The 27,752-nt window shown below is 37.6% G+C and overlaps 1 protein-coding gene across 1 annotated transcript in view; it reads left to right on the forward strand.

Annotated features, from left to right (window-relative positions):
* LOC125226577 (general odorant-binding protein 70) overlaps positions 1 to 20,596 on the forward strand; it is a 28,409-nt gene extending 7,813 nt beyond the window's left edge. Inside the window, exons 2-6 of the mRNA XM_048130576.1 lie at positions 2,047 to 2,140; positions 15,020 to 15,120; positions 16,830 to 16,865; positions 18,703 to 18,853; positions 19,554 to 20,596. Coding sequence (XP_047986533.1) covers positions 2,047 to 2,140; positions 15,020 to 15,120; positions 16,830 to 16,865; positions 18,703 to 18,853; positions 19,554 to 19,642 — 471 coding nt within the window. The 3' untranslated portion in view covers positions 19,643 to 20,596. The remainder of the gene's footprint in view (positions 1 to 2,046; positions 2,141 to 15,019; positions 15,121 to 16,829; positions 16,866 to 18,702; positions 18,854 to 19,553) is intronic.
* The last annotated feature ends 7,156 nt before the right edge of the window (positions 20,597 to 27,752 follow it).

A 27,752-nucleotide genomic window follows, 5' to 3' on the forward strand; every position in this document is an offset into this window, starting at 1 on the left:
GGTCAACAATCAATAAAGTTAGATGTAACGCAATATGCATCAATTTTACGTGTCATTGAGTCTTTATTTACCCATAAACCTATTTATTTCAGCTTTGTACCTGTTTGAATTGGTACCTTACAAACATTGAAGTTTATTTTAGTTTAGCTCTCATCCTTAACTTGACTTAACAAAAACCGTTCAATATTCAGCGCACTCTTCTTCAATAGTGTTAGCAATACTTCCAATATTGTTTGCTATTATGGCAGGTCTGGGTCAGCCCCGGTTGCGAAAGCCCACATTCTCAAGTGGAGTGCCTAGCAATAGGGCTAACTAGTGTTTACTGCTTTACCTAACTGGCTAAATTATATGTGGCTATGGCGTGTCTGTTTAGAAAAAAAAAGTATACCTACAGCGCACTCTTCTTCGATAGTATTAGCAATACTTCCAATATTTGGCTATGGCAGGTCTAGTCTAGGTCAGCTTGGGTTGCAAAAGCATTCTCAAGTGGAGTGCCTGTTGCAACCGGGCTGGCCAGTGTTTGCCGCTTTACCTAACTGGCTAAATTATAGGTTGCTAAGGCGTGCCTGTTTACTATGCTATTTCGTGGTTCTACATTTTATAATGCAAGCAACCTGTTTTGGGTGAGAATTTTTATTTTAACATAGGTATGTCAGCATATAGCATCCAATACGAGTTAACCTGACCAGTCATAGTAGGTACATATAAATCTAGGGCCCGTAGTTAGGTAACTACTTATATATTTAAAATCTGCATAACAAACATGTTTTCTTTTGTTTCCTCAAGTTCTCTCAATCTAATGTAATGTTATGCAGGCAAAATATTTATTATCACATCTAAACTTACGATCAGAAGGTTAGACATAATCTCGAGCCGTTACTTAATACTTAGCTATTGTTTTAGTAGTTGCAGTGAGTATAAGACACAATGGGAAGACAGGTGGTCATTGTGCGCCCAATCTCCCATGCTAGATTGAATCGTAAACAAAACGGATATAGCTGTACAAACTTCCTAGGTATCAACGAATATTTCCGGAAGTCATTTTAAAGAAATTCCAGAAAGCCAAAAAAAAAAGAAAATTCAAAAAGCTAAAAATGAAAAAAAAAAAGAAAGAATTTCATTAAATAATTTGTAATAGTGGGTGAACACATAGGTAGCCTACTTTGAGATGTTTGCCTTTACTTATTATAAAAAAAAAATCTTCTTCATATTCTTTTTATACTGCCATTTTACACTCTCTAAATACCTTCCTGAACTTGTTCAAAGTACGCCAGTATTTAATGGGCTATATTTAAATTGCAAACTTTTATTCCAATCTAAAATTCATTAAGAAGTCGTTTATAAATTTCACATACCTAATTAGGAGATGGGAAAGGTCAAGGAGCATTTCCACATATTTGCAAGTTTACTAGATCAAATTAATGCGAATAAATTAACAAACTGCTCTTTAAAAACTATATCAATATCTAATATGCTAACCATTCAATATTTATGAATGTTATCAAAATTCACTAGCATTTCCACATATTTGCAAGTTTACTAGATCAAATTAATGCGAATAAATTAACAAACTGCTCTTTAAAAACTATATCAATATCTAATATGCTAACCATTCAATATTTATGAATGTTATCAAAATTCACTAACTAAAAATCTCTGTCACGTGAGGACGAGACTTGAGGTCACTTTCTGCAAATTATATAGCTGTCAAACACTGGGACGCTTGTTTTAACGCTCTATCTACATTTTTCACCAATTTAACCCTTTTAAGTCTATAGCCGTCGCCACATAAGCGTTAACTGCCTGTGCTTTCATTGTCGTTGCCTCGTTGCTCGCTTGAAAGGGATAAATAAAATGGTATATTTTCATTTTCAGTTTTCATGCATAAAATTTGTCATGTAAATGCTGAATAAACATTTTTTACGCTTTTATATTTTTATTATATTTTAAAAAAATTTTACGCAAAATTTATTTTATAAATTTCATAAATTTGTATTAATTAATAGGTCAATTAGGTATTGTATAATCATTTTTTAACGTTTACAGGAAACGAGATGCCGGAACCCACCAACGGCACCGCAAAAGATCGAGCGAGTCATCACGCTGTGCCAAGATGAAATCAAGCTCTCTATCCTCAGAGGTGAGGATAACTACGATTTTAATGTTTACAATCTTGTAAGGTGAGGTGCCAGTGCTCGACACTCTAATGTCCAATAGATGACACCCTTCTGTCACATTTATTGACAATGACTTAATTGCAAGTGGCATCTGCTGAGACGCTGTCGAGCACTGGTTACTACTTTTATCTTACGTTCTAGAGTAGACATTCATAACTTGCAACGGTAAACACAACTGCAAAATAGTTCGTATCAGTTCGTTCAAAAAATATCAGTTTTAAAATATTAAAAACATATTACCACCGGTGCGGTGCAAGTTTGTTGCGCTGGTCTAATAACTCTAATTAATTAATAGACTAGCTACTAAATCAATTTGTCTTATAATTCACTCCGATACTTACAGAAACTTTAGGTATTAAGTGCACAAGTACAAGTATTATTGTGGGTACATAAACCTACCGTATAGCAAAATATATATTGTACACTTAAAATGCCGTGTCGTTATAGTACCTAAGCAAAATAAAAATAAAAAACTTTTTTTGTTTAATATTGGGCAAGATTCTAAGATTCATATAATTGTAGGTACTATTTACATCTATGAATAAACAGTAACAATCTCATAAAAATATGTGTTGCCATTTTATGTTTTTATTGCAGCCAATTAAAATGAAAACAACATTAAAATAAATGCGAAGGTAAAAAAAATCTTGCGAAAATACAGAAATCGAGAGTGGATGTTGCTTCAACTTCAAGAATACGAAATGGTGTAAAAGTAAGAGTAACATGACGTGAACTTGGACAAGTAACCTTAGCGTCCGATAATCAGGTACAAGGTAAGCGTAGAATGCGTTTAGACTTCATTCGCATCTGAATATGCTAAGTGTTGGACTACGATTAGGGTAAGGACGCTAGTCATGAAACTTCCAAAAGAAAAGGAGTAATGATAATTAATTGATTTAATTTACACCGCTTTGCACGTTAAAATAAAAGTTGGATGTTCTATTATTCTTTCAAATTTTCGGCGTTTTTCATTTAAAAAAATACTGCAACTGGTTTAATTAGTAGATTTAAACAAAGGACTCTCGTATTTTTCAAGCATGAGCCCACATATTTTACAAAATTTATGTATTGTCCACCATTCCATTATAGGTACCTACTACGCCCATCACAGGAGCCTTTACTGTTCATTGTAAAAGATGACTATTCCTCCGAGCATCTATGTATATTCATACATGAATAGTGATGTTGTCCGAGTTGTTCCTTATTAACTAACATCTTTATTCGCTATTGATCTTTACGCTCAAGGTTTCTAGGTAACATTACATAGGTAATTCTAGCGTAGGTATGGATCCTAGATCACGAACCGATTTTAATAATGATTTCATTTTTTGCACAAGCTTTTATCGCCGACTGTACCTTTCAACAGTCAGCTACTGCTCTCCGAGACATTTCTAAAAACCCCATACTCGATGGGGATATTGGGGATACGACGTTTCATAACAGAGTTTCTATGACCACCTTTCTGCTCCATCATCATCATCAGCTCCATGATACCATAATATTGCATTGTCACGTGATTTACATATTTGTGCTAAATTTCAGCTCAATCGGAAACCGGGAAGTGGGTCAAATTTAGCTTCTACGTTTGGGTCAAAACCCAAACTAACATACCTACTACTTACTAACAAGGCAAGTTGAATAAAAGCTTGTAAAAATATGATTGATTCTCCCTTTCCTCTGCTATGGTATTTGAATGCTTATCAATTGACGGGTCGGTATGACGAGAACACAGTATAAAACCTATTCTTGTTCCTATTAATTTAGACAATAACTGCTTTGAAATGCCAACCAGAAATATTAAGGATGTACCTTTATAAGTGCACATCGAATTTAACTATATACTTACTTACCTAGAACCCACAACCCACAAGGTTAATTCCGCATGTTGAATGGAAGTGAAGTGTGAAGTAGACAACTTATAATATCTACGTAGGAGGTCGAATTTCTGAAGTCATAAGTTAAGTAGGTACTCTTCCTATAACAAGATGTTCAGTTTATTAAATTATCAAAGTAGTGAATTTTTATAGTATTTTATGCAACTGGCGTTAAAAGTGAGGTCAAAAAAGACGAGTGGCGTGATCGTGAGTAACAATTTGAGGCGAAGCCGAAAATTAACAAATTTCGGCTCGTTCTACGCCTCAAACTCATAGAGGCGCCACGAGTATTTTTGACTCAGTTAAACACCGTTGCATACAATACTTTTTCTACTACCATGCACTTATTTTTTAATAGTTTCCTAGAATAACTTTCGTGAAATTCGCACTGTTTCCTGTATTTTGTCGCTCGCACACCCCCGCGCCGCTGCCAGCCCCCGGCGCCCCGCGCACCCCCGCTATATCCATTAAAGGCTTCCTAACAATACTTTAAGAACTATATCGTATGCGTGGGTGCGCGGGGCGCCGGGCCCCGGCTGGCATCTTTTATGTAGAGTTTTAAAGATCTATGCACGACACTATAAATGACGAATAACACTATGGGAGTAGAAAAAAATGTTTATAATTTTGAAATGTTTATAATTTTTCAGCCGGATTCATTTTAATTAAATTGGGTATATATTAGGTATATAGGTATGCTTCGATTCTTACATGTTTTTTTTTAATTTACTTTACATATCGATGAAAAATAGTATAAGTATACATACTGCATACCATTCAATAAGTAGTAGGTAATTGTTACTAAAATTGCACGTTATAACAATATTATAGATACACCAAAACATTCAAACCCCTTGACCCCCTCCCTCCCCCTCCGTTATATACATCCCTGTTCGACATCATTAATAACTTTTCTAAATATAGATATTATAATAATAAAGATACCTATTTCGCGGCTATTAGAAATGTCTAAGTTTAATTGTTTATTCTATGTTTAGTCACACATCTTTTTATAATAAAGATTATTTCGAGCTTACAGAATTGTTTATTCTATGTTTAGTCTTTTTTTTGTTAGGGATAGACTTTTGAGATATAAGAGATAGAGATATTGCTTCCAAGTACAAATAAAATTTACATTAAAATGGTAACATGGACCCTAGTAGGGTATTGCAAAATCAGTTACAAACTTAAAACTAGATTGACCCGCTACTTTTGATGAGTGTACGATTTCGGCATATACAGAGTGGGGCCTGTAACAAAGGCGAAGAATTGAACTGTAGGCTGTAGGCTATTCTCCTTATCAACATTTGTTCAGTTCAGTGACTTTTAAAAATTATGAAGTCTTTAAATTTTTAATTATTCATACAAAATAAATATTAGCTTCAATGTACGCCATTATTGTTGTCATTGACATTGTCTGTCACACTTTAGACTTAACAGAATTCGCAATACATTATCTCTTAGAAAAAACTTTCAAGGGTGATAAAAATCAAAATACAAGTTATTTTTAAAAGCCGCCGAACAAATGTTGATCAGTATTCTTCGCCTTTGTTACAGGCCCCACTCTGTATATTCTGTGATTTCGGTTATTGTTGTACAGACAAAACGTAATATAGCACGATCTAAAAAAACGCAATATCACGTCGATCTGTCGAGTTACGTATGATTGCGCCCGTTACTTTCACCGGTGAGCGACCTTGTCCGCGCCGGAACCTGGCTCACCTTCGGAGTTCGGACTATAGCACTAGCACTATCATAGTGCCCTATTTTTTATACTACGTCGGTGGCCAACAGGCATACGGTCCGCCTGATGGAAAGCGTTCACCGTCACCTATGGACGCCTGCAACTCAAGGAGTGTCACGTGCGCGTTGCCAACCCATTAGAAGCTTGTACACTACTTTTTGCTGTGTTAAGTACACAGCAAAAAAGAGTGTACAAGTTCTAAGTTTATGTCATACAATTTTCCATACAACTATATTTTCAGTACAGATGGCGTTTTTTTTACGCACTAGTGCGAGAAGTGGTTCATTATATGCCAGGTCGAAACTTCGGAGGCTCATCTGTACTGAAAAACGTCGTACGATACACGTGCGAAAAGGAAATTCGTAACTCGTGTCGATTTAAAACACTCCCTTCGGTCGTGTTTAAATTTATCGCCACTCGTTTCGAACTTCCTTTTTTACGCACTTGTATCGTAATGTACTATTTCAGCACATATGGTGCTTTTTTTACGCACTAGTGCGAGAAGTGGTTCATTTCTGGTGTAGCCGAATGGCATTTCTACGACGCGAAACGAAAACGAAACGCCGCGAAAGATAGTCTGGCTCTGTCGTGCTGATACGCAAGGGCGATAGAGATAGATATCTACGAGCGTTTCGTTTCGTGAGCGTTTGTGCCATTCGGCTACGCACCCAGGTCGAAACTTCGGAGGGCCATCAGGGTGGCTAGCCGAATGGCACAATCGCTCACGAAACGAAGCGCTAGTAGATATCTATCTCTATCGCGCTTGCGTATTGGCGCGACAGAGCCAGCGGCGTATCGCTTTCGTTTGGCGTCGGAGAAATGCCATTCGGCTACGGGGCCTGAACTGAAAAACGTCGTACAATTCACGTGCAAAAAGGAAGTTCGTTACTCGTGTAGATTTAAAACACTCCCTTCGGTTCGCGTCGTAATTTATCACCACTCGTTTCGAACTTCCTTTTTTCCCGCACTTGTATCGTAATGTACTATCGGCTGTAAAAGTACATGGAGAAATTATGAATGAATTCATTGATAAATTCGCCACGCACTTTTGCAGCTGATAGTACTATTTCAACCTAGCTACCCGTACTACAAGTAAAATAGGTATAAGCGTGTGGTAAGAGAAGTGGGGTAAACATTAATGATATTTCTATTTTATATAGAGCCGTTACTAATACTTACGAGTTTGTTTTTCTAGTCTTTTGGCTGATGATTTAATTTAAGTACTTAACTACGATAATTACCTAAGGAATTTTAAACATAAGCATAGTATATTCGCGAAATTGTCATTTTTCGGTCGCGAAGTACTTACACGCGGCGCGTCGTATTACATGTACGGTCAACCAAGAAAGTGGTTTACCACTTTTCGACTCTTTTTTAAACAAAAAGGTTGAAAAGTGGTAAACCATTTTTTGTCTGACTGAACGTACTATCTTTTTTTTAGTATTTTTCTGACTATGATTATAATATTAACAATAATTTATCATATGAATCAGCGAAGAGTCTCGACCAACATCTTAAGAGACTCGCTAGGTGGCTGGATCAAGGGCCAGATGCAGAAGGCGGTGATCTTGGACACAGCGCGGATAGTCCGACGGTTCCTCTCTCTGCAGCCCTAACCACCGGCAGCTTGGGTCCTGCCCCGCTGCTGGCGGCACCTTGGGTTAGGTTTTTTATAATGCGTTTAATATGTTTTATATTGTTTTGTAAGTGTTTTTTTTTTTATTTTACTTTTATACTCATCTTGTAAAAAACCTAGCCTATAAATAAATGTCTAATAATTTATCACAATATCCGAATAAGCGTTGTTACGCAATATCAGTATTGCGTTACTAACAGTCGTACATTATGATTATTCGTGTTAATTATACTTTACGTAGACGTTCGTAGAAAAAATGGTTCAAACTTTTTTTTTCCTTTCAACAGCTTTATGAGCAATCATTTTATTGGGTTGGTAAGAAAGTAATGAGCGATCGATTGAATTCCACATAAAATTTTTGAGAGAGTTCTAGAATCTTCTATGGTCGAAAGTATATAAAGGGCGAGTCGCACAGTTTCTCGTCAGTCATTCACTAGCTGTCGCCGAGCTAATATAAGGAAGAAAATGGACGAATTAAAAGTGCATGTAAGGCATTGCTTACTATATGAATTTCAGTCTGGCCAGTCAGCCGCCGAAGCAGTGCGTAATATATGTCAGCGTGTTGCTCCTGAAGTTGTGTCTGAGGCCACGGTGAAACGATGGTTCCAGCGGTTTCGTAGTGGCGACTTTTCATTATCAGATCAACCTAAGTCTGGTCGACCGGTGAAGATTGATGTAGCCAAATTAAAAACCTTAATTGAAGGAGATCCGAGGCTAACGAGTCGTACTCTTGCTACCGAGTTAGGCTGCTCTCATGTCACCATAGAAACACATTTACACGAGTTGGGAAAAAACTACAAATACAGTGTTTGGATACCGCACGAACTTGATAGAGATCAACTAAACCGCCGTGCCGATATCTGCATACAACTTCCGTCTTTTCGCCGCACATTCAACTGGTTGGACCATCTTATCACTGGAGATGAAAAATGGGTCTTATATATAAATCACACACGCAAACGTCAGTGGCTAGCTCCAAACGAAAAAGGAATAGAGGCACCAAAAACAGAGCCTCACCCGAAAAAAGTTATGCTGTCCGTTTGGTGGGATATTCATGGTATTATTCACTGGGAACTCCTACCAAGTGGAATGACTGTTACCGCATCAGTATACTGTAATCAGCTTGAAAATTTAAACCAAAAAGTCTGTCAGAATCGTCCACAGCATGCTAAAGTTTTTTCTTACACGACAATGCTCGCCCACACATTGCAAAAGTGACTCGGCTAAAGCTATTGGAGCTAGGTTGGAAAGTGATACCTCATCCACCGTACTCTCCAGACTTGGCACCTACGGATTACGCATTGTTCAGATCGCTAAGCAATGCCTTGAATGAAAAAAAGTTCGATGATCAAGCCCATCTACGACAGTACATAGCTGAGTTTTTTGAATCTAAACCTAAGAACTTCTTCGCCGATGCTATTCATTTCTTTACCAGAACGATGGAGACAAGTAGTAGATAACGAAGGCCGTTATATTTTTGATAAATGATTAAAATAATAAATTAAATAAAAATTACAATATTGGTTATGATTCGCTCATTACTTTCTTACCAACCCAATAGTTTTTGTGCCTTTTTGCATTGTATTCAATTCATATTCAGTTATTGCCTATTTGAGGACTTTACGATCTCGTTCTGTTTGCCACTGTAGGCAATGGGCAATTTATTATAATTATAGGGCATAAAACGAATTTAAATTAATTTACTGTAGGGGATTTAAGGATAAGGTCAGGGGTTTTATATGATGATGCGCCTTATACTTACGAGAAAACAAACAAGGTAGGTAGTTTATCTTCACTAACTTTTATTATAATTAATTATAGTTCTTCACAATGGTTAGCAAATGGAGCAAATTTCATGTTCATTGTTCATAAAAATAATGATACCTCTATTTTAAAACAATTACTCAAGTTCTTTTAACTATTACTTCTTTATGGGATATCATTACGTCCCATAGTTAAGTTACGCTCATTATACCAATACGACTTTCGTTTAAAAACAGTTAATTACGAAAGGGACGGATATTGCGCGTCGCGGTACATTTCTAGAGGCTGGGCAGACTTTATTGGCAATAAGTTCAGTTTAGCAACTTCCCAAACCAACCTAGCGAAGTGGTGAACCAACGAGGGAAGCATACGCAAGCATCCTGTAATACTTGTTGTCGGCCTACTGGTAGATTGTTCTGATAGCTTCTAATAGGATCAAACATAGACGGTGAAGCAAATATTGGTACTAAAAAACGCGGCAAAAATAAAATGTAGCAGCGAAGGTTTGTTATCCCACAGAAGAATTTAATCCCGTGCCTGTTTTAAGCACTGGTTCCACAAGCGACGAGCTACCGACGATAGAAACGAACAAAGATAGAGCGACTACCTTTTGTTCTTTCTAAGGGCTGGTTTTTCAATCGCCAGATAAATAATATCTGTCAGATAAATGTTAGCTGTCATTGTCGTTTATACGTGTGATGAAAAGGATAGTGATAACTTTATCTGGTAGATATATTTATCTGACGACTGAAAAACCGGCGCTTAGTATAATGTAAATAAAAGAATACGAGATGATAGCGCGAGAGAGTTATAGTTCGTCGGCGAACGAGATTTGCTTGACCGGACTTGAGCTTAAGATTTAATAAAAAAAAACAAATATTTTTATATTAAATCTTAAGCTCAATGGGTTTTAAACCCATGCCCATTCCACATATCAAATTAATAATTTTAACTTGAACAAAAATGCTGTAATAGTCGTAAGCAGCAATTTATTGTGAGCTAAGTCATAACCACCTATTATACACACAGCACACAACTTTTGCAGCACATCTATTTACATACATACATACAATCACGCCTGTATCCCATAAAGGTGTAGGCAGAGCTTATGAAACTACTAAAGCTTCAGTGCCACTCTTGGCAAATAAGGGGTTGAAAGAAAACGAAACTGTGACATTGCAGTAACAGGTTGCCAGCCTCTCGCCTACGCCACAATTTAACAGCAGCAATTTATTGTAAGCTAAGTCATAACAACCTATTATACACACAGCACTTTCAATCCAGAAGTCGCGGGTGCAATCCTAATAGGTCCTTAAGGACTCTATTAACCCTCTAGGATGGAAGGTCTGAAGGCATCTATTATATTCCTTGACAAAAACGCTGTGATATCGATAGGAAGAAGAAGAAGATGACACATTTCCGGTCCACTAGTTTTTCCTTCGATTGCGCGCACCGTACATGTTCTTTGCTTGTTCCTAGCTGATAAGGCACACGGCACACGAACCAACCGCAACACTTGATTGGGCATCGCATGCTCGCTGCAACGGCAGTTATGCAACCGGCATATGGGTCACTAGGCATTGCACTCCGAAACTACATGAATTATCATGTCACTTTAGTGTTGCAGTGTTGGATGTTTATAGATTTGGTTTAGTGTTGTGTAAATAGTACAGAGCAGACGCAATAAAAATAAGTCATTAACTTAGACAGTTTCATTAGAACCACTCGCGCGTTCTAGGGTTTACTAACTATCTAGGCACTAGGGTATAAACACACACAACTCTGAGATAGTACTTAACCTTTATGGGATCAAGACAACACACCTAGGTCCAGGTTAGTAACTAAATCCAAAAGTTCAGATTACCAAAGGCCATTATTACAGGTAGATTATTACGAAAAGAGACGACCATTGTCTTACTAAAATGAATATATAGAGTAGGTACCTACTTACCTATAATGGATATTACACGTAACTTTTTTCATCTCCTACCTAGAATAAATGTGCCAATGCTCGACAGTGTTCCAGTAAATGCCAATTTCAATTGACTTAAGCGGTGTCATCCATTGGGCATTCGCGTTACATGGATTATTCCGTCATAGAAATTAAAGAAAATAAATATGGTTACTGCAATAACTAAACCCGTATTATCCATTACATTATTCATGGCATCCATGGATTTCATCTTGCGGTAACTGCATAACAGACGACCCAACCGCTTTACATAACCAAGTACGCAATACCTTCTGTAGAATCGTCGCAATGTTTTTAACAATGGCAATTAAATAATATTAAGGGATATTACGTGCTAATTGTGGCCCGGCCGGCGGACCGTTGTCGCAACGATAACGAGTTCGCGGCCGCTGCCTTTTTCGGCACAGTGTTGTGCATGACCTTTATAATTATGATTGGATAGTTTTTCCAATGGGAACATACCTTATCGAAAAAAAAAACTTGCACAAGTAAGTGTGGAAGTAAAATAAGGTGCACCATTATTTCCATTATATCAAGATTCCCCTTTCGAAACTTACCCGAGCATTTCTGTGAACCGAAATTACACCAATGCACCTTATTGCTAAGGAGAGACCGATTTAAAGACTCGAGTTTGCAATATTCTTAAAGTTTAATCAATATTATACTAGAAATTTCTTAACTCCCTAGGGAAAACGATTTTTCTGTAACTCCGGCGACTTGGCACGGCTCCCTTACTTATTCGTGACGTGAAGAATGTTTGTAAGTATGTTTAGTTTGTACCCATTGAAGCAGCAATTCAACTCGCTTGGTGGTTTGTTATGTTAGGTATGTCGTCCATGCATCTCTCCGACATTGTCAATAGTGACACTGATCAATTGTCCCCTGGTGAAATACCAATTTATTTTGACTCTCTATCTTCGCGTTCCATAGTAACAAATTAAAAGAGCCCAAACTTATATGACTATCGTGACTCGTTCACCCTTCTTGGCTTAAAAGCATCCCACATGAGTCAAGCGTGATCTCAGACGATACAGTTAGATCAGCAGCGACCTTCCTTATTTAGCCTAGCAGCCTCAAAGCCTTGTGCCCAAATTGGTGTGGGTTGTAGATCTTAAACGAGCCGTCAGTAAAATATCTCAACACAGTATTTTTCGACAATTATCTACTGTCAACTGAAGGGTATACCTTCGTTGTGTGTTTTGTTTTTTTTCTTGAAGTGAAACTTTTAATTGGACTTTCAACTGACAGCTTTCAACGCTCACTGACAGCGTTATACTTATAACGCTCAGTGTTGCCAACTCGAAGCTTCCACACACTATTTTTTATACCACATGATGGCAAACTAGCGCACCGGTCTGCCGGATGGTAAGCATTCATCGTAGCCTATGGACGCCTGTAACCTCATATATGTGACATGCGCGTCGCTTACCCTTTGGAATAATAATAGTTTAGTAGATATCCTGTAGCATGTTGAAAGTCTCTCATTTCTGTATTTACATGAAGTTTTTGGTATGTTTTTTGAAATGTATGAAAATATGCCACAGAAAAAAAAAATTCTAGCACTACAGGAATTACACGAACGTCGAAATCGTAAAATGTTTACATATCTTAGCATTGCAGCCCGGTTAAATGAAGTTAAACCGTATTCTAAGGTTAGCTGGAAGAGATCCCTTAAAGGGATAAGCTCGCCTTTGTACATAACCATTATAATTATTCACTGTACTTGTAATTTGTTCTGTGCAATAAAGTGTTTACTAACTTAACTACTACTACTACCGTTGGTATACCGCCCGCTCCAAATTTAAAGTTCGGAAGTTCTTCACCTTGTTAAAGTCGTTATGCTTTTGCAATTTACCACATGTTGTACGATTAAAACACCTAATAATGCAAAGTGAACTTTGAAACACTCTACAAGATCGATTTAAGATCTATGTACGACAAGTGAGTATGTCGCTGTTGGACAAAAACCCTCTAAAGCCTCTAGAAACGCAGAACGCATTAAAAAGTCTAAAATATATTTAATATTAGTAATAAACATCTGTTCAACCTCAAAACATTCTCGAAAAAAGATTTACGTACGATTAGTATGTCACTAGTGGTATAAGAAACGCCATGAAGCCTCCAGAAACAATCGAAAGTGAGCGCACAGTATGCCGCGGTCGTGACGAATATGCCCTAGTTGCACTGTAGATGTAGTGCTGCATTATTGACCACTTAAGCCGTGCAACTTGAATGTTACTGAGCTAACGACCGTGCCGCGATGTAGATACTTGTTCAGCAAAGCTAAATGAGTTGACCGGGCTAGTCGAGGTTTAAAAGCTTTATTTTATAATACCTACGTAAATGCGTAGAATAAAGGTATAGTCATCACCTACATACTTTGAGCATTAAAATTAATCGATAGATGGATGGGCTGTCAGTGACTTTATCATTGTAGATAGATAATCTTTTTTTTTTTTTTTTTTTACTACGTCGGTGGCAAACAAGTATACGGCGTCGGTAGTAGTAATCTTCTCTTTTCCTATACACTGGTACAATTTACATGGTAAAGTTTAGTGGCAAATATGTATATGGAAAAAACTATGAAAATATTTATTAAAAAAAAAAACAACTTGCGTTCTGACTCTGACGATATAGCCGTGCCCCAGTATGTCATACTGAATTGGATTACTAAATTTTTTTTATACTACGTCGGTAGCAAACAAGCATACAGTCCGCCTGATGGAAAGCGGTTACCGTAACCTATGGACGCCTGCAACTCAAGGAGTGTCACATACGCGTTGCCAACCCATTAGAAACTTGTAAACTCCCTGTGATAATAAAACATGTACGTACGTACGCACTTAAATACATACATATTTAGATCTAGACGGCATAGTTTATTAGGCGCAGGGCCTGCACTCATAAATAGTGTGATGCCATAAACTTGTCTTGCAACATGATTGATTTTATGTTTTTCATCGCAGGATTCGCAAACGACTAGCATAAATCAGAAAAACCGAGCATATTCGAGTTAGCTCGTGTTCTTTTAATTATTGTCATCTCTTAGTACGATTTATGACTACTTTCGCAGAAAAATACGACGTTAAATCCTAAAAAATATATACAACAGTTTTATGGTAAGACGCATTTGGGATTTATTGTATCTAATGGGCACCCCGAACTAGGCACTTGATACATACTATACCAGTATCACTAGTGTCTATTTTGCAACTGAAGTTCACATTTAAAATAATGCCAACACAAATGGCAAAAGTAAACCAAACAAGACTATAGTAGTCGTAAATTTTGGTTGAGTAACGAACGGGCATTCGGGCGTACAATTTTAATTGAAATCATAAAATTTTACGAACCTAAGAAATATAAGTTTAATTTATATCTACTTAAGTACTTAACATCGACTAACCGTGAAAATTAACTACCTGACATAACGCCACGTAAATTTTATGTATTTTACAATACTACGTGTTAAGACGTTCGGGCCTTATTCATTATCCGGAGCCATGTCAGCACTACACTTGATTTTAGTAGTAGTAGTAGTAGTAGTAGTAGCTTTATTGTACAAAAACACATTAAAAATAACCTACATTGAGACTACAATTACATTGATTCTATCAAATCTTTATTTGATCAACTGCTGATTTAATTAGAAACATAACTAAATAAACCAACTAATGGATAATTGTTTGAGTCATGATATTCAGTCAACAGAAGATCTGACGATTCGTTATTTTAGCCCCAATTATAGCCTGTTTAAGTTACCATTACTTATCAATTACAGAGTGTAGGCAGTTTCCTAGAGCGCCAACTTACATAGAAAACATTACTCATGAACATTTTTTTTAATTTCAGAGGCCCTGGACGTGATAAAGGAGGAACACACGATGCCAGCGCAGAAGCGGCGCAACAAGCGAGACGTCCCTTTCACGCACGACGAGAAACGGATCGCAGGGGTAAGGTTCAACCAGTTAACAATTACGGTGCTCCCACACTGGCTGTTATAAATGTTATATAACATGGTGTGACAGGGACATCGCGATGGCATTGAAATGACGCTGTCCTTGTCACACAATGTTATAAAACATAAACAGTCAATTTATATTAAGCACCATTCGATTCACCAGTACACTGGCGCCTCCCGAGCGTCGGCGCCTAGGCAACTCTTTGGCTAACTACTCGATTCTTCTCTTCTTTGACGCAACCGTTCAGTGACGCTGTTTCAGAGGTTCTGGTTCTGGAGGTGATAAAGGGAGAGCACGTGATGCCGCCTACACGATTTTATGTTATTGCTAGTCATATATTATGTACCTACCTCAAGTGGGATTGGGCAGGATTGGGCAGGACACATCTGTCGGATGCATCCAGACAGATGGGCCAAAATTGCGACCGAATGGGCACCACCAATTACTACCCGAGGCCGAGGTAGGCCAAAGATGAGATGGCGGAAAGACCTGCACTGGAAGCATGGTCGCGCTATAGACGATAAAATATCAGGCCGTCACTATCAGGCACTATCTGTAAGTGCGATAGGGACGGCCTGCTATTTTATCGTCCATCGCGCGACCATGCTTCCCGTGCTGGACTCATTTTGTGCAAACATGCACAAAGCCGTGACGAATGGCGAAAAACAGGGGAGGGCTTTGTCCAGCAGTGGGACACATTATAGATTACAAAAAATGTACCTACTTAATTGGAAAATTAGTATGAGCTCTGAGAAGAATTTAGCATTTATACAGCTAGAAGCGCTGGATATTTGGACTGGACTTGGTTATGATTTGTATGTAAATACTTTATATATCGGTACGTTGACAATAGTCGAGCCAAGCAAACATCTACGACGGTCTCAAGATAAGTTGTAAAAGAAAGAAAGCGTGCATTTATAATTGATGTTGCACCACGTTAAAAAGCGAAAGTAATCGAGTTGGTAATCAATCGTATCTATCTATCGAACAAGTTTATAACTTGTTTGCAAGAATAAGTACTTAAATAGCTTATATTTATTTTTAAACGTTTGCAATAGTTGTGAATGAAAACGTAAGTTATAAACAGTGATCGGACTTTTATAGCGTCACTTCTACTTACACAATGTACATTATTCGGAAAACTTCATATATACGGTTCCAATAGTCCGATCGCTGCTGGTTTTTATTATTATTATTTATATAATTATTTATATATGATTGACACAGTCCTATTTGATACATATTGATATCTAATATTAGAAGGAATAATTAAACCAAGGATGATTTATAAAGGATTGACAATGTTCATACTAAGCATTATCGTACCTCCATTTATTATCGCTATCTATTAAATACTATCATAACTACACTGATGAGGCCTGCAAATTTCTTTTTTTTTTAAATGTGTATCTAGTACATGTATTGACGTGATATCATGTAATTTTTTCAAAAGTAAATAAATTAAAAACACGTAAAAATATTTGGGGAAATATGATTTTTGCCACTTCCAGGCTGCGAAACAGCGCCATCTAGGTTTATTCATAAATGGCCCATACATTTCAGGGGTACCCTTTTTTGTATGAGATTGTTAATCCCGGTATATTATCGTCCTTGATCAAAGTATCCATTCTTAAAAATTGAGTAACATGAAACTTTTCTTTCTTATTTCTGGTAATTTATTTATCAATTTATTTTTTCAGTGCCTTCTACAATGCGTGTACCGGAAGGTGAAAGCTGTAAGTATCTGTTTTATATTATATTAATTACATTGAGATTATAGATAGACCCCGTTCATAAATTGATTATCGTAGTTAAATTACGGCAATTAATAATTATGTACTTGGCTAAATTATATCATTCTGACGCGTGCCCGTCGGTCAGCGCAATTAAGTCAATTATGATCATAATATGGTGCTAAATAAAACATAACGATTTAATCACACAGGTTAATAGAAATATTACCAACACGTTAAGAGGGGCACTGAAACTTGAGCAATTTCATGTGCTGTGTTACCCCGTTTGGGAGTACAAGCACGTATTAATAGCAAATTAGGACACATATTGTAGTAAGGGATAAAAAAAAACAAATGGGAATACGACAATACACGGTCATAATAACACAGCAAAAGGGAGTGTACAAGTTTCTAATGGGGTGGCAACGCGCATGTGACACTGTTTGAGTTGCAGGCGTCCATAGGTTACGGTGACCGCTTTACATCAGGCGGACCGTATACTTGTTTGCCACCGACGTAGTATAAAAAAAAATACCTACATAAATTGACTGTCTTGTTTACTGATATAATTGGATCTCAAGATTTTCAAAGAGTACTTAGTATTTAAAGTAATAGATAGATAGATAGATAGAATACTCTTTATTGGCACACCTCAGCAAGAGATACAGAAAAAAGATACAGCGGAGACAAAACAAATGATTATAAATAGAGGCAGACAACAGGCGGTCTTATCGCTAAAGAGCGATCTCTACCAGACAACCCGCGAGAGTAATTTACGAGTAGATCCTATTGATTCGACTGTAAGAAATAAAATACAAAAGTTACGATATCAATAATATTTTTGCACTATAAAATGCGTTCCACTGGAAAGACCTTGTTTATTTATTGTGGTTGAAAAAACCCTGCAGACGTAAATATAAAAGTCATAAACATTCTCCATTCTTGGCATTTGCGTTTTATTTGACCACTTTGATTGTATATGCAGTTAAAAAAACGACTCAATTTAAAGACCACCGCAGTTCAGTGTTATAATGTCCATCGTAAAACTCTTATGATAGGCATATTTTACAAATAGGTAGGTACTTAATCACTTCTATTTATATTTATTAATTTGAAAATAAACTGCGTACCTCATCTGGGTCTGGGATATTCAGAACTTTTATGAGGTATTTTAGAGGTACGACATCATGGGAACAAGTTTTGTGCATTGTATTTCAAAATAATTATGTTAACATTTAACTTTTGCTTAAGCACGTAAACTGAAGCTGCTTAGGTACGAAAAAAGGCCCTTTAACGCTTGGAGCCAGGATAACAACCCAAAGTATCAAATATTTTGCTATATCGAAGCCTTATAAATTTAAACGACGGTTAATTCCGTTTGTACCTTTTTGGTACGGAACCCTAAAAATGTAAAAAGGGTCACTCAAAAAGATTGCTCGTTTTTCGAAAATTCATTAGTCAGACATGACCGTGCGCGCTCAATGACAGTGCTCTTCGCTTCGTTATGGAGCGAAACATGTAGATCAATCTTCGACTACACGTACCACGCACACACGCACAAGGCTACACGTACGTGTGCGTGTATATGTACGTACGTACGTATACGTGAGCTTTACCTTTAAATAGAATAACAATACAGGAATAAGTCCAGTCAGTGTCCACTTTAAGATTACGTCCGATGTCACTTTTAAACCGTAGGCTTTTTGAAGTCTAACAGTAGTATGGGCTAGCCTAGGGATTGGACATCAGATTCCCTTGTAGGTTTATAACCTACCGACTGCGCCATGTAAGATTGTATGTTACATGTTTGTAACTAAGCCCCCCCCCCTTTATATTCCAGGTGGACGGCTATGGTTTCCCAACCCTAGAGGGCCTCGTGGGCCTGTACTCTGATGGCGTGAACGAGCGCGGCTACTTCATGGCGGTGCTTGAAGCCTCCAGAGAGTGCCTCATGAAGAACCACGACAAGTTCTCCAGGACCGTGCCCATGGGTAAGATTACTACAGGGCGCTACTAGTCTAGTGTTCGATAATTTGCAAAGAAGCCTGGTGGTAGTCTATTCTGATGGCGTGAACGAGCGCGGCTACTTCATGGCGGTGCGCGAGGTACCTCATGAAGAACCATGACAAGTTCTCCAGGACCGTACCCATGAGTAAGCTTGCTACTTGCGTATAGGGAGCTATTAAGGCCACTACGGCCACTAGTACTTGTAGGAATAGGAGAACTAGAGTCACTAACCAGGCATTCAATAAAGTACAAAGACCTCATGTTATCGCGAAAGCAAAAAGCAGCCAATCGTATCACACTGGTATCACATCCGTCACGGATGAAGTCACCACTAACACAGATAAAGGATGTGGGGCAGGGCTTCACTTTTGCCGACGAGTCCATCTCCAGGCACGCTGTTAATGCAGTGAAAGACCCTCCTCACCCAAAATGAGGGCCGTTTCGACTGTTTTGATCCATTAAGGGTAGCGTGGTCATCCTAGCAGCTAACACTCGATTTCTATTGTGATCATCTCTATTATCAGTCGGATCAGTCCCGTGAAATTCTCTTTGTGACAACTATCTGATTCTTTTCTAACAGTGCCTTATGTACCAACTTTCTGAATATTCATTTTTTTATTAACTTCAGTTTATTACTTATTTCATTTATTTTCATTTCATTTATTTTATTTATTATTTCTCCAGACAACGGGCGTAACTGCGACATATCGTTCGACATCTTCGAGTGCATATCGGACCGCATCGGCGACTACTGCGGGAATTCCGGGCTCTGAACCGAGACGAACAACACCATATCTTAGTTCCACTACACACTAGTGTCTCTAGCGTCCACGTCTAAACAACTATGGTATGTGGCGGAAGCTTGACGCAATGTTGGCGACGCCATTTTGTATTGCTACAGTCTGAGTTTAAAATAGTAGGCAGAATTACAAAAGTGGCGATATTGTGTAGCGGTTCCATTTTCCTACAATTATAATTGTTTTTAAGAGACGACACTACAGTGTCACTTCACTACTTTTTGATTCCTATAGTTTTTTGTCGCCGACGCAGACGCTGCAAAACTAGCATGTGGTGTGACTTTTAAAGCTTTATTTTACTTTTATGACTGTACTTTCTACTACGTTTTACTTTATTTTGCAATGATAAGAGTAACTGACTCTGTCCCAGTTGCAAAACTGTCTCAAACTTTAACAATAAGTAAAGAGAGAAAGGTTGTGTTTGTTTGCAAATCGCGCGCAGTTTATCATACAAAATTACTTGCTACTTTTACTTCCTTGCAAAAATATAGTAGTCGTCAAGAACTGCAGGCTAATTTAAGTTACCACTTATTTCATAAGAGAATGTGATAAGAACAGTGTACATAGTGATAAAACTTAATTTTACTAAATTCTAATGCTCAATAACATAGCTTATAAACTAATAAAACTCGATTTGATGCACTTCTGTGCTAAATATTAAGTACATATTTTTTCCAAATTTTAAGTGAATTTTATTAAAATGCAAATAAATAATTTTAAGTATTCAAATTACTTTGCTCGCTCACTGCCGTTTATGTTGTGATTAGTTGAATAAGACCACGATAGGTACTTTAAATGTGCTTTAAAAAAATCTTGTGTCAGTTTTGCACTGTAGATAATGTTATGAAATAATTGGCTTAATAACGAACTGATAGAATAATTAATTCATAAGTGTAACCTAATAAATGTAATAAATTGTATATATGATAAGTATTTGTTTTATTTTATGTAGCTTTTTCCATTTTGTCGCCAGGACTTTTATCAAACGCAACAACGCCCTGTGCTTTTAAATAAATTTTCAGCACAAGAACTGGTAAAGGCTCTCTTGATCCTTTTGAAACGAATAAGAAAATTGTATTTTATCCTCAAGAGTTCAAAGTATTTTCATACAAATTTTAACATGTTGCCTAAAGTCTTTTTAGTTGATGATTTTCAATCATAAATATTTAAGTAATATTTTTTTTTTTAACAGATGAACCATAATTTATTATAGGACCAAGTTACACAGAAACTTATATAACATATCTATAAAATATTTGTTTATAATATCTAATCTATACGTATACGTGGGAGGGCAGCACCGTAGTCAAAGCCGAGCCATCGGGTGATGGCCTTGAAGCGGTGGCGTGTGCCTCGGATGCACATGCTGGTCGCGCGTATTACAGCAATGTTGATGCGTGCACGAAGCCAGCCTAGTCGAATACTAGAATATAGTCGATAATGAACGGCTCCAACGTTCAGAAATGGTTTCGGCCATGTGTTTCACAAAATTTGACATTTGTGGTGCGTAAACTCCGTCTACTGAAATTACGAGTAGAGTAAAGGTTGTGTGTTGCATTTCGCAGGCGTTGTTGTATTTCCTTTGTTTTTCGGTTTCGGCTGTTTTCAAGACGGATGAGACGGGTTGTGAGATGTAAGAAGGAGCGTCGGTGTCAACAACACGGATGTCAAAAAGCGCCTCCCTCTGAGCGTCCCATACCCCACGGCAGGATAGGTCTGCGCGTATTAAGTAATAAATTAACGAATTTTATTTAGTTTCATGATAAAGTTATAATATTGTTTCTCGTGTTGGTGTGGTAAAAAATGTGTTTCACTCGGTAACAAAATGTGTTTAACCTACGTCCCTTAATTGAAACCCTCGCAACGCTCAAGATATTTTGAACGACTCGTTACGCTCGCAAATTACCTAATATTGGAATCTTTTGCTTGCTCGGGTATCAACAGTAACAAGTTTGCCCCCTAGCATGTAAAAAAATACCTATTTTAGCACACCAACTGGTAAAAGGTTCTCTATACATCCCTATACAGCTAATGAGAAAGTTGCATTTTACCCACAAGAGTGCAGGTAATTTCATAAAAATTTTGACTTGATGTCCGAAACTGGTAAAAATTAACAGCGCCCCCAACCGATTGCTTACTATCAAGGATGATTTATAAAGGATTGACAATGTTCATACTAGGCATCGTACCTCCATTTGTTAGCGCCATCTATTAAATGTTCATTATTTCTCGGTAAATTCTGTACGTAAATGTTAAGTTGTACAGTATTCCTACATGTGGCAATAAATATTATTCTATTTATTTTTTATTTTTAAACTTTCATAACGCCGCTGATGAGGCCTATAATTTTTTTTTAAATGTGTAGGTATTGACATATATCATGATATTAAAATAAGAAATATGTAATTTGTTCTTATAATAATTATATTAAAAACACGCAAACATATTTGGGGAAACAACGCCATCTAGGTTTATCCCTAAAAATCCCATAGATTTTAGGGGTACACTTTTTTATATTATATGAGATTATCAGTCCCGGTACTCCCGGTATAATATCGTCCTTGCTTACTATATATAATCAAAAATTATACATAACTAGCTTTTACCCGCGGCTTCGCCCGCGTAATAAAAGTATTCTTATTGAAACGTTTACAAAAAATAAGATTTTCATTTGGATCCGTAGGTTTCTTTGTAAATACATCATCACCATTCCCTTGCCCTTTTCACATTATTTGGGGTCGGCGCAGCAGATCATCTTCCTCCATTTCTCTCTATCAACCGTCATTTCCATACTAATACCTTTCACTCTCATATCGTTGTTCACACATTCCATCCATCTTTTTTTAGGCCTTCCACTACCATTGTATCCATCCACTTTCATATTTACCACTCGTTTTATAACATTGCTTTCATCCCTCCGCATTACATGCCCATACCATGCTAATCTACTTCCTCTCAATTTCTCTGTCACTGGTGCTACTTTCAGGCTTCCTCTTATATACTCATTCCGAATCCTATCCAGTCTTGTCACACCACACATCCAAATACATCTGTCCGCGATTATTTCGATTAAGGTAAAGCGGGGCAATTCTCGACTGGGGGACCATTGTAACTGATCTATTTGCTGTACGGTCCGGTTTTGGCTGACTGTACCTTACAATGAAATGAAATGAAATGAAATGAAATATTTATTTTCCAAGTAGGCATATTACAATGCGCTTATGAACGTCAAATAAAACTACGCCGGCTCTAACCCTACGCCTCAGCCTCGAGAAGATTTCAGTCCCCCCTCAGTTGGAGGAGGGTATCCACTATGGGACCGGCAAGAAACTCGGCGGGCCACTTCTTTTCACATATTACTATTGTTTTTAAATAAATTCTTGCAATGATTGTAGAATTGTTACACAGCGACCACAGCGTAGGTAGTAGGTACGAATATGTATGTCAGTTTAATATGTAGTTATACGCGATTAAGTCCCGGTTTTTAAAAATAAAAATAATTAGGTACGAATATGTATGTATTTTAAATATATAAATATTTATACCGGGGGAAACTTCATACAACCCACATAGCCAGTATCTCGACGCTATGGTCGGTAGGGTAAAAAGTACTTCCTTGCATTATCGCTTAATTTTTTTTCCATTTTGCTTATACTTATTGCAAACGTAAACATATAAAAGGCAAGCAAAACAACGATCTTCTCACAGCACATTGAATGTAATAGTTATTAGGGATGCAGGATACTCGCCGATGCCTACTTACTAATCCCTTCCCACTGAGCCACCTGCATTTTACACTGCCTAGATATCGATTGCAGACCGATTATTCCGACCCCAATCCCTATTCTTATCCCCGTTCCTATCTCTATCTTTGTCCCCGTCCCCGTCCCGTCCCTGTCGCAGTCCCTCCCCTATCCCGATCCCGATCCCGATCCCGATCCCTATCCCTATCCCGATCCCGATCCCGATCCCGATCCCTATCCCGATCCCTATCGCTATCCCTATCCCTATCCCTATCCCGATCCCGATCCCGATCCCTATCCCGATCTCGATCCCGATCCCGATCCCTATCCCTATCCCGATCCCTATCCCTATCCCTAACCCTATCCCGTTCCTGTGCCCGTCCCTGTCCCTGTCCCTGTCCCTGTCCCTGTCCCTGTCCCTGGACCTGTCCCTGTCCTTGCCCCTGTCAAATTATCATGCTAGGAGGTGAACTTTGAGAAATCCTTTCTTAGTGCTCCTCTAAGGAACTTCCGTGTCAATTTGAAATCTCTTGAACCAGAAGTAAAGCTATACTTATGGCTATTTTGGATATTTTAACCCCATTGCACAACAACAGGGGAGAAAATTTCTTTTCCACCTCATTAGATTTTAAAATAGTTGTATTTATCGTGATCAGCGACCCGATAAACCATAAAAACGATACACATATTGTGTTTTTGACTTTAGGGGTCAAATTTTCAAAAATCCTGAAACATGTATTTAGTCATATGTCTTTAGGAATCCTCCTGTGAAGTTTCGAATAAAATAGTCAAACTAATCTTGTTTCCCCATACAAACTTTGAACCCCCATTTCACCCTTTTAAGAGGATAATTTTGAAAAATCCTTTCTTAGTGCTCCTCTACGCCATATAAGGAACCTGTGTGCCAAATTTGAATTGTCTAGGACCAGCGGTTTCGGCTGTGTGTTGATATGTCAATCAGTCAGTCAATATCTTCTTTTATATATTCAAACCCCATTGCACCACAACAGGGGAGAAGGTAATTCACTTCCGCCTCGTTAGATTTTAAAAACGTTGTATTTATCGTGATCAGCGACCCGATAAACCATAAAAACGATACCCATATTGATTTTTTGACTTTATCACCCCCTTTTCACCCTTTTAGGGATTAAATTTTCAAAAAACCTGAAACACGTATTCAGTCATATGTCTTAAGGAATCTTCCTGTGAAGTTTCGAATAAAATAGTCAAACTAATCTTGCTTCCCCATACAAACTTTGAACCCCCATTTGACCCCCTTAGGAAGTGAATTTTGGAAAATCCTTTCTTAGTGCTCCTGAGACACTATATAAGGAACCTACTTGCCAAATTTGAAATCTCTAGGACCAGCGGTTTCGGCTGTGTATTGATATGTCAGTCAGTCAGTCAATATCTTCTTTTATATATTTTTTTGATATTTAAACCCCATTGCACCACAAAAGGGGAGAAGGTATTTAACTTCCGCCTCGTTAGATTTTAAAAACGTTGTATTTATCGTGATCAGCCACCCGATAAACCATAAAAACGATACCCATATTGATTTTTTGACTTTATCACCCCCTTTTCACCCTTTTAGGGATTAAATTTTCAAAAAACCTAAAACACGTATTCAGTCATATGTCTTAAGGAATCTTCCTGTGAAGTTTCGAATAAAATAGTCAAACTAATCTTGTTTCCCCATACAAACTTTGAACCCCCATTTGACCCCCTTAGGAGGTGAATTTTGGAAAATCCTTTCTTAGTGCTCCTCTACACTATATAAGGAACCTACGTGCCAAATTTGAAATCTCTAGGACCAGCGGTTTCGGCTGTGCGTTGATATGTCAGTCAGTCAGTCAGTCAGTCAGTCAGTCAGTCAGTCAGTCAGTCAGTCAGTCAGTCAGTCAGTCAGTCAGTCAGTCAGTCAGTCAGTCAGTCAGTCAGCTTCTTCTTTTATATATTTAGATATACATTTTCCGTCACGATTAGGCTATCTAGTGTGGTATTCTAAAGTAAAGTAAATATTTATTGCGAACCATGGTATTACAATTGGTGTTACAATATTTATAAAAAGTTTCAAATGGACTCCGTGGGGTGTAGCAAAGTCCTAAAATGTCAAGCTCACGATAGAGGCTCTGGACTGGCCCTCCTTTTGTTTTACTTTATCAAAAGTTACCGTATACTGGAGCCTACTAAAAATAATATCATATCAGTGAAATCAAGTTATTTGGCGAGCTGCGCAGTATTAACCATCAGGCGTTGTAGTATAGGGTGTTATGTTTTTATTCAGTATGTGCACGACTAGTGCTGCACTCACTTTGTGGGCTATTCTATGTTAAATCTTATGGAGTTAAAAACATAAGAATATATAAGAACCTAAAAAGTACCTAGTGACTTCATGACTATAAGGATTTTTGATGTAACTTCTAAGGGAAGCGGGAGGGTCATAACTTTATCTTGCTGCTAGGTCAAGTGTAGGTAGGTACCTAATGCTATTAATGTTTAGTATATTATTGATGCTGAATTATTTTTTTATGGCATAAGTAATACATATTATAAATATAAAATTACTTATAATTTCATCTCGCCTTTTTTACTTATAATTTAAATTATAAATTTGATCTCGCCTTTTTTTTTTCAAATTACTCTTTACGCTGCGATCGATCAAAACAGTTAGATCGCGATCGCGAACCCGAATCCCGAAAAAGGACTTAGGATACTTTTTACAATAAAGAAGTAAAGGCTGGTGTCGAACTTTTATGTGTGCTTCAACCTTTAATGAAAAATACTACTTAAAAACCAAATTCTAATCCACGTTACAAACTGTTATTTTATTACGTACGTAATAACTTCATTTTTTTATTAATCTACGTAGCTATGCAGATGACATATGGGTTTTCCTAATTAGAATGATTGTGGTTGGGTTTTAAAACATATCTTTAAGTAAGTAGGTGGTCCATTAATTTTACGACTAGTAGTTGCCCACTACTTGAAGCCACCTCAACAAATATATGTATGTAGGTATGTTTAATTAATTGTCACAGTAAATCCGAATCTACAAATCCGAACGTTCTTTTACTGCATTTTCTTCTTCGCTGGATTGATTATATTAAAAAAAGAACGTTTCGCCGATATACCTTTTGAACTGACGCATGAATCGCATGATAGACCCACACATTAGTTTTGCAATACGCCTGTTTGACGACTGAACATTTTATCACTGTAAAAACTCTCCGAAAAACTCGTATGGCCGTTTGGATGGAAACTTTTTAACTCTTTTATGAGTTGAAATTACCCGCCAATTGAAATTGCACCCTGTACTTTACCCACTTTTCATTAAAAGGGCTCTACGTTTTGGCTCCGGCTCCCCGCACGCCCCCCAAAGGTCCGAAATGCCTTTCTTCCGTATTGGGAATGACCACAGAAACATTTATTACATGTAGGTACTTATTCGAAGAAGAGAACCTACGCAGCTCCCTCGTGGGTATTGAAAAGGAGTCTAACATGTCAAGAGTTGGTCAAAGGCGCCTAGCCTTCAGAGATAATACACTAGAGAAATTTCGACGGGTACCTCGGCGGTCGGGGTGGTGTAGCGGTCCAACACGTCAGCCGCGTTAGCTGGAGACCCGGGTTCGTTTCCCGGCTTCGCCACCAGTGGGCTTGATCGCTTTTTCTTTAGTGTATGGTATCTATTTCAGTTTATAATTTATATATATAGTAGTGTTATTACTTAAAAAAACAAATCAAAAAATATTCAATAAAATAATTTGATTTGTTCCCTACATCGATGTCAAGAATTTGTCAAAATACTTGAATCCGTCACAAGTTCACATACGTACTCGTAAAGCACCTCCGCGGACAACTTCCTAGTCATAAAACACAAATACAAAGCGCACACAACGATCACAATCTGTCCGTCTGTTTGTCCCACGACCTCACTTACCTACTATATTCAATTGTCTGTTATGGACATGATAAGGTTCACCTCTATGTCATTAATTACTCATAGTATGTTTCTAATTAAGTAAATACGTTGGTAAAATCCGGGATCGGCAATAAAAGACAAGGCTCGGTCGTTCTCATATGAAATTAGCAAAAACCGGCCAAGAGCGTGTCGGGCCACGCTCAGTGTAGGGTTCCGTAGTTTTCCGTATTTTTCTCAAAAACTACTGAACCTATCAAGTTCAAAACAATTTTCTTAGAAAGTCTTTATAAAGTTCTACTTTTGTGATTTTTTTCATATTTTTTAAGCATATGGTTCAAAAGTTAGAGGGGGGGGACGCACTTTTTTTTCCTTTATCAGCGATTATTTCCGAAAATATTAATATTATCAAAAAACGATCTTA

Source organism: Leguminivora glycinivorella, chromosome 5, assembly GCF_023078275.1.
Source record: "Leguminivora glycinivorella isolate SPB_JAAS2020 chromosome 5, LegGlyc_1.1, whole genome shotgun sequence".
Classification (NCBI taxonomy): Eukaryota; Metazoa; Arthropoda; class Insecta; order Lepidoptera; family Tortricidae; genus Leguminivora; species Leguminivora glycinivorella.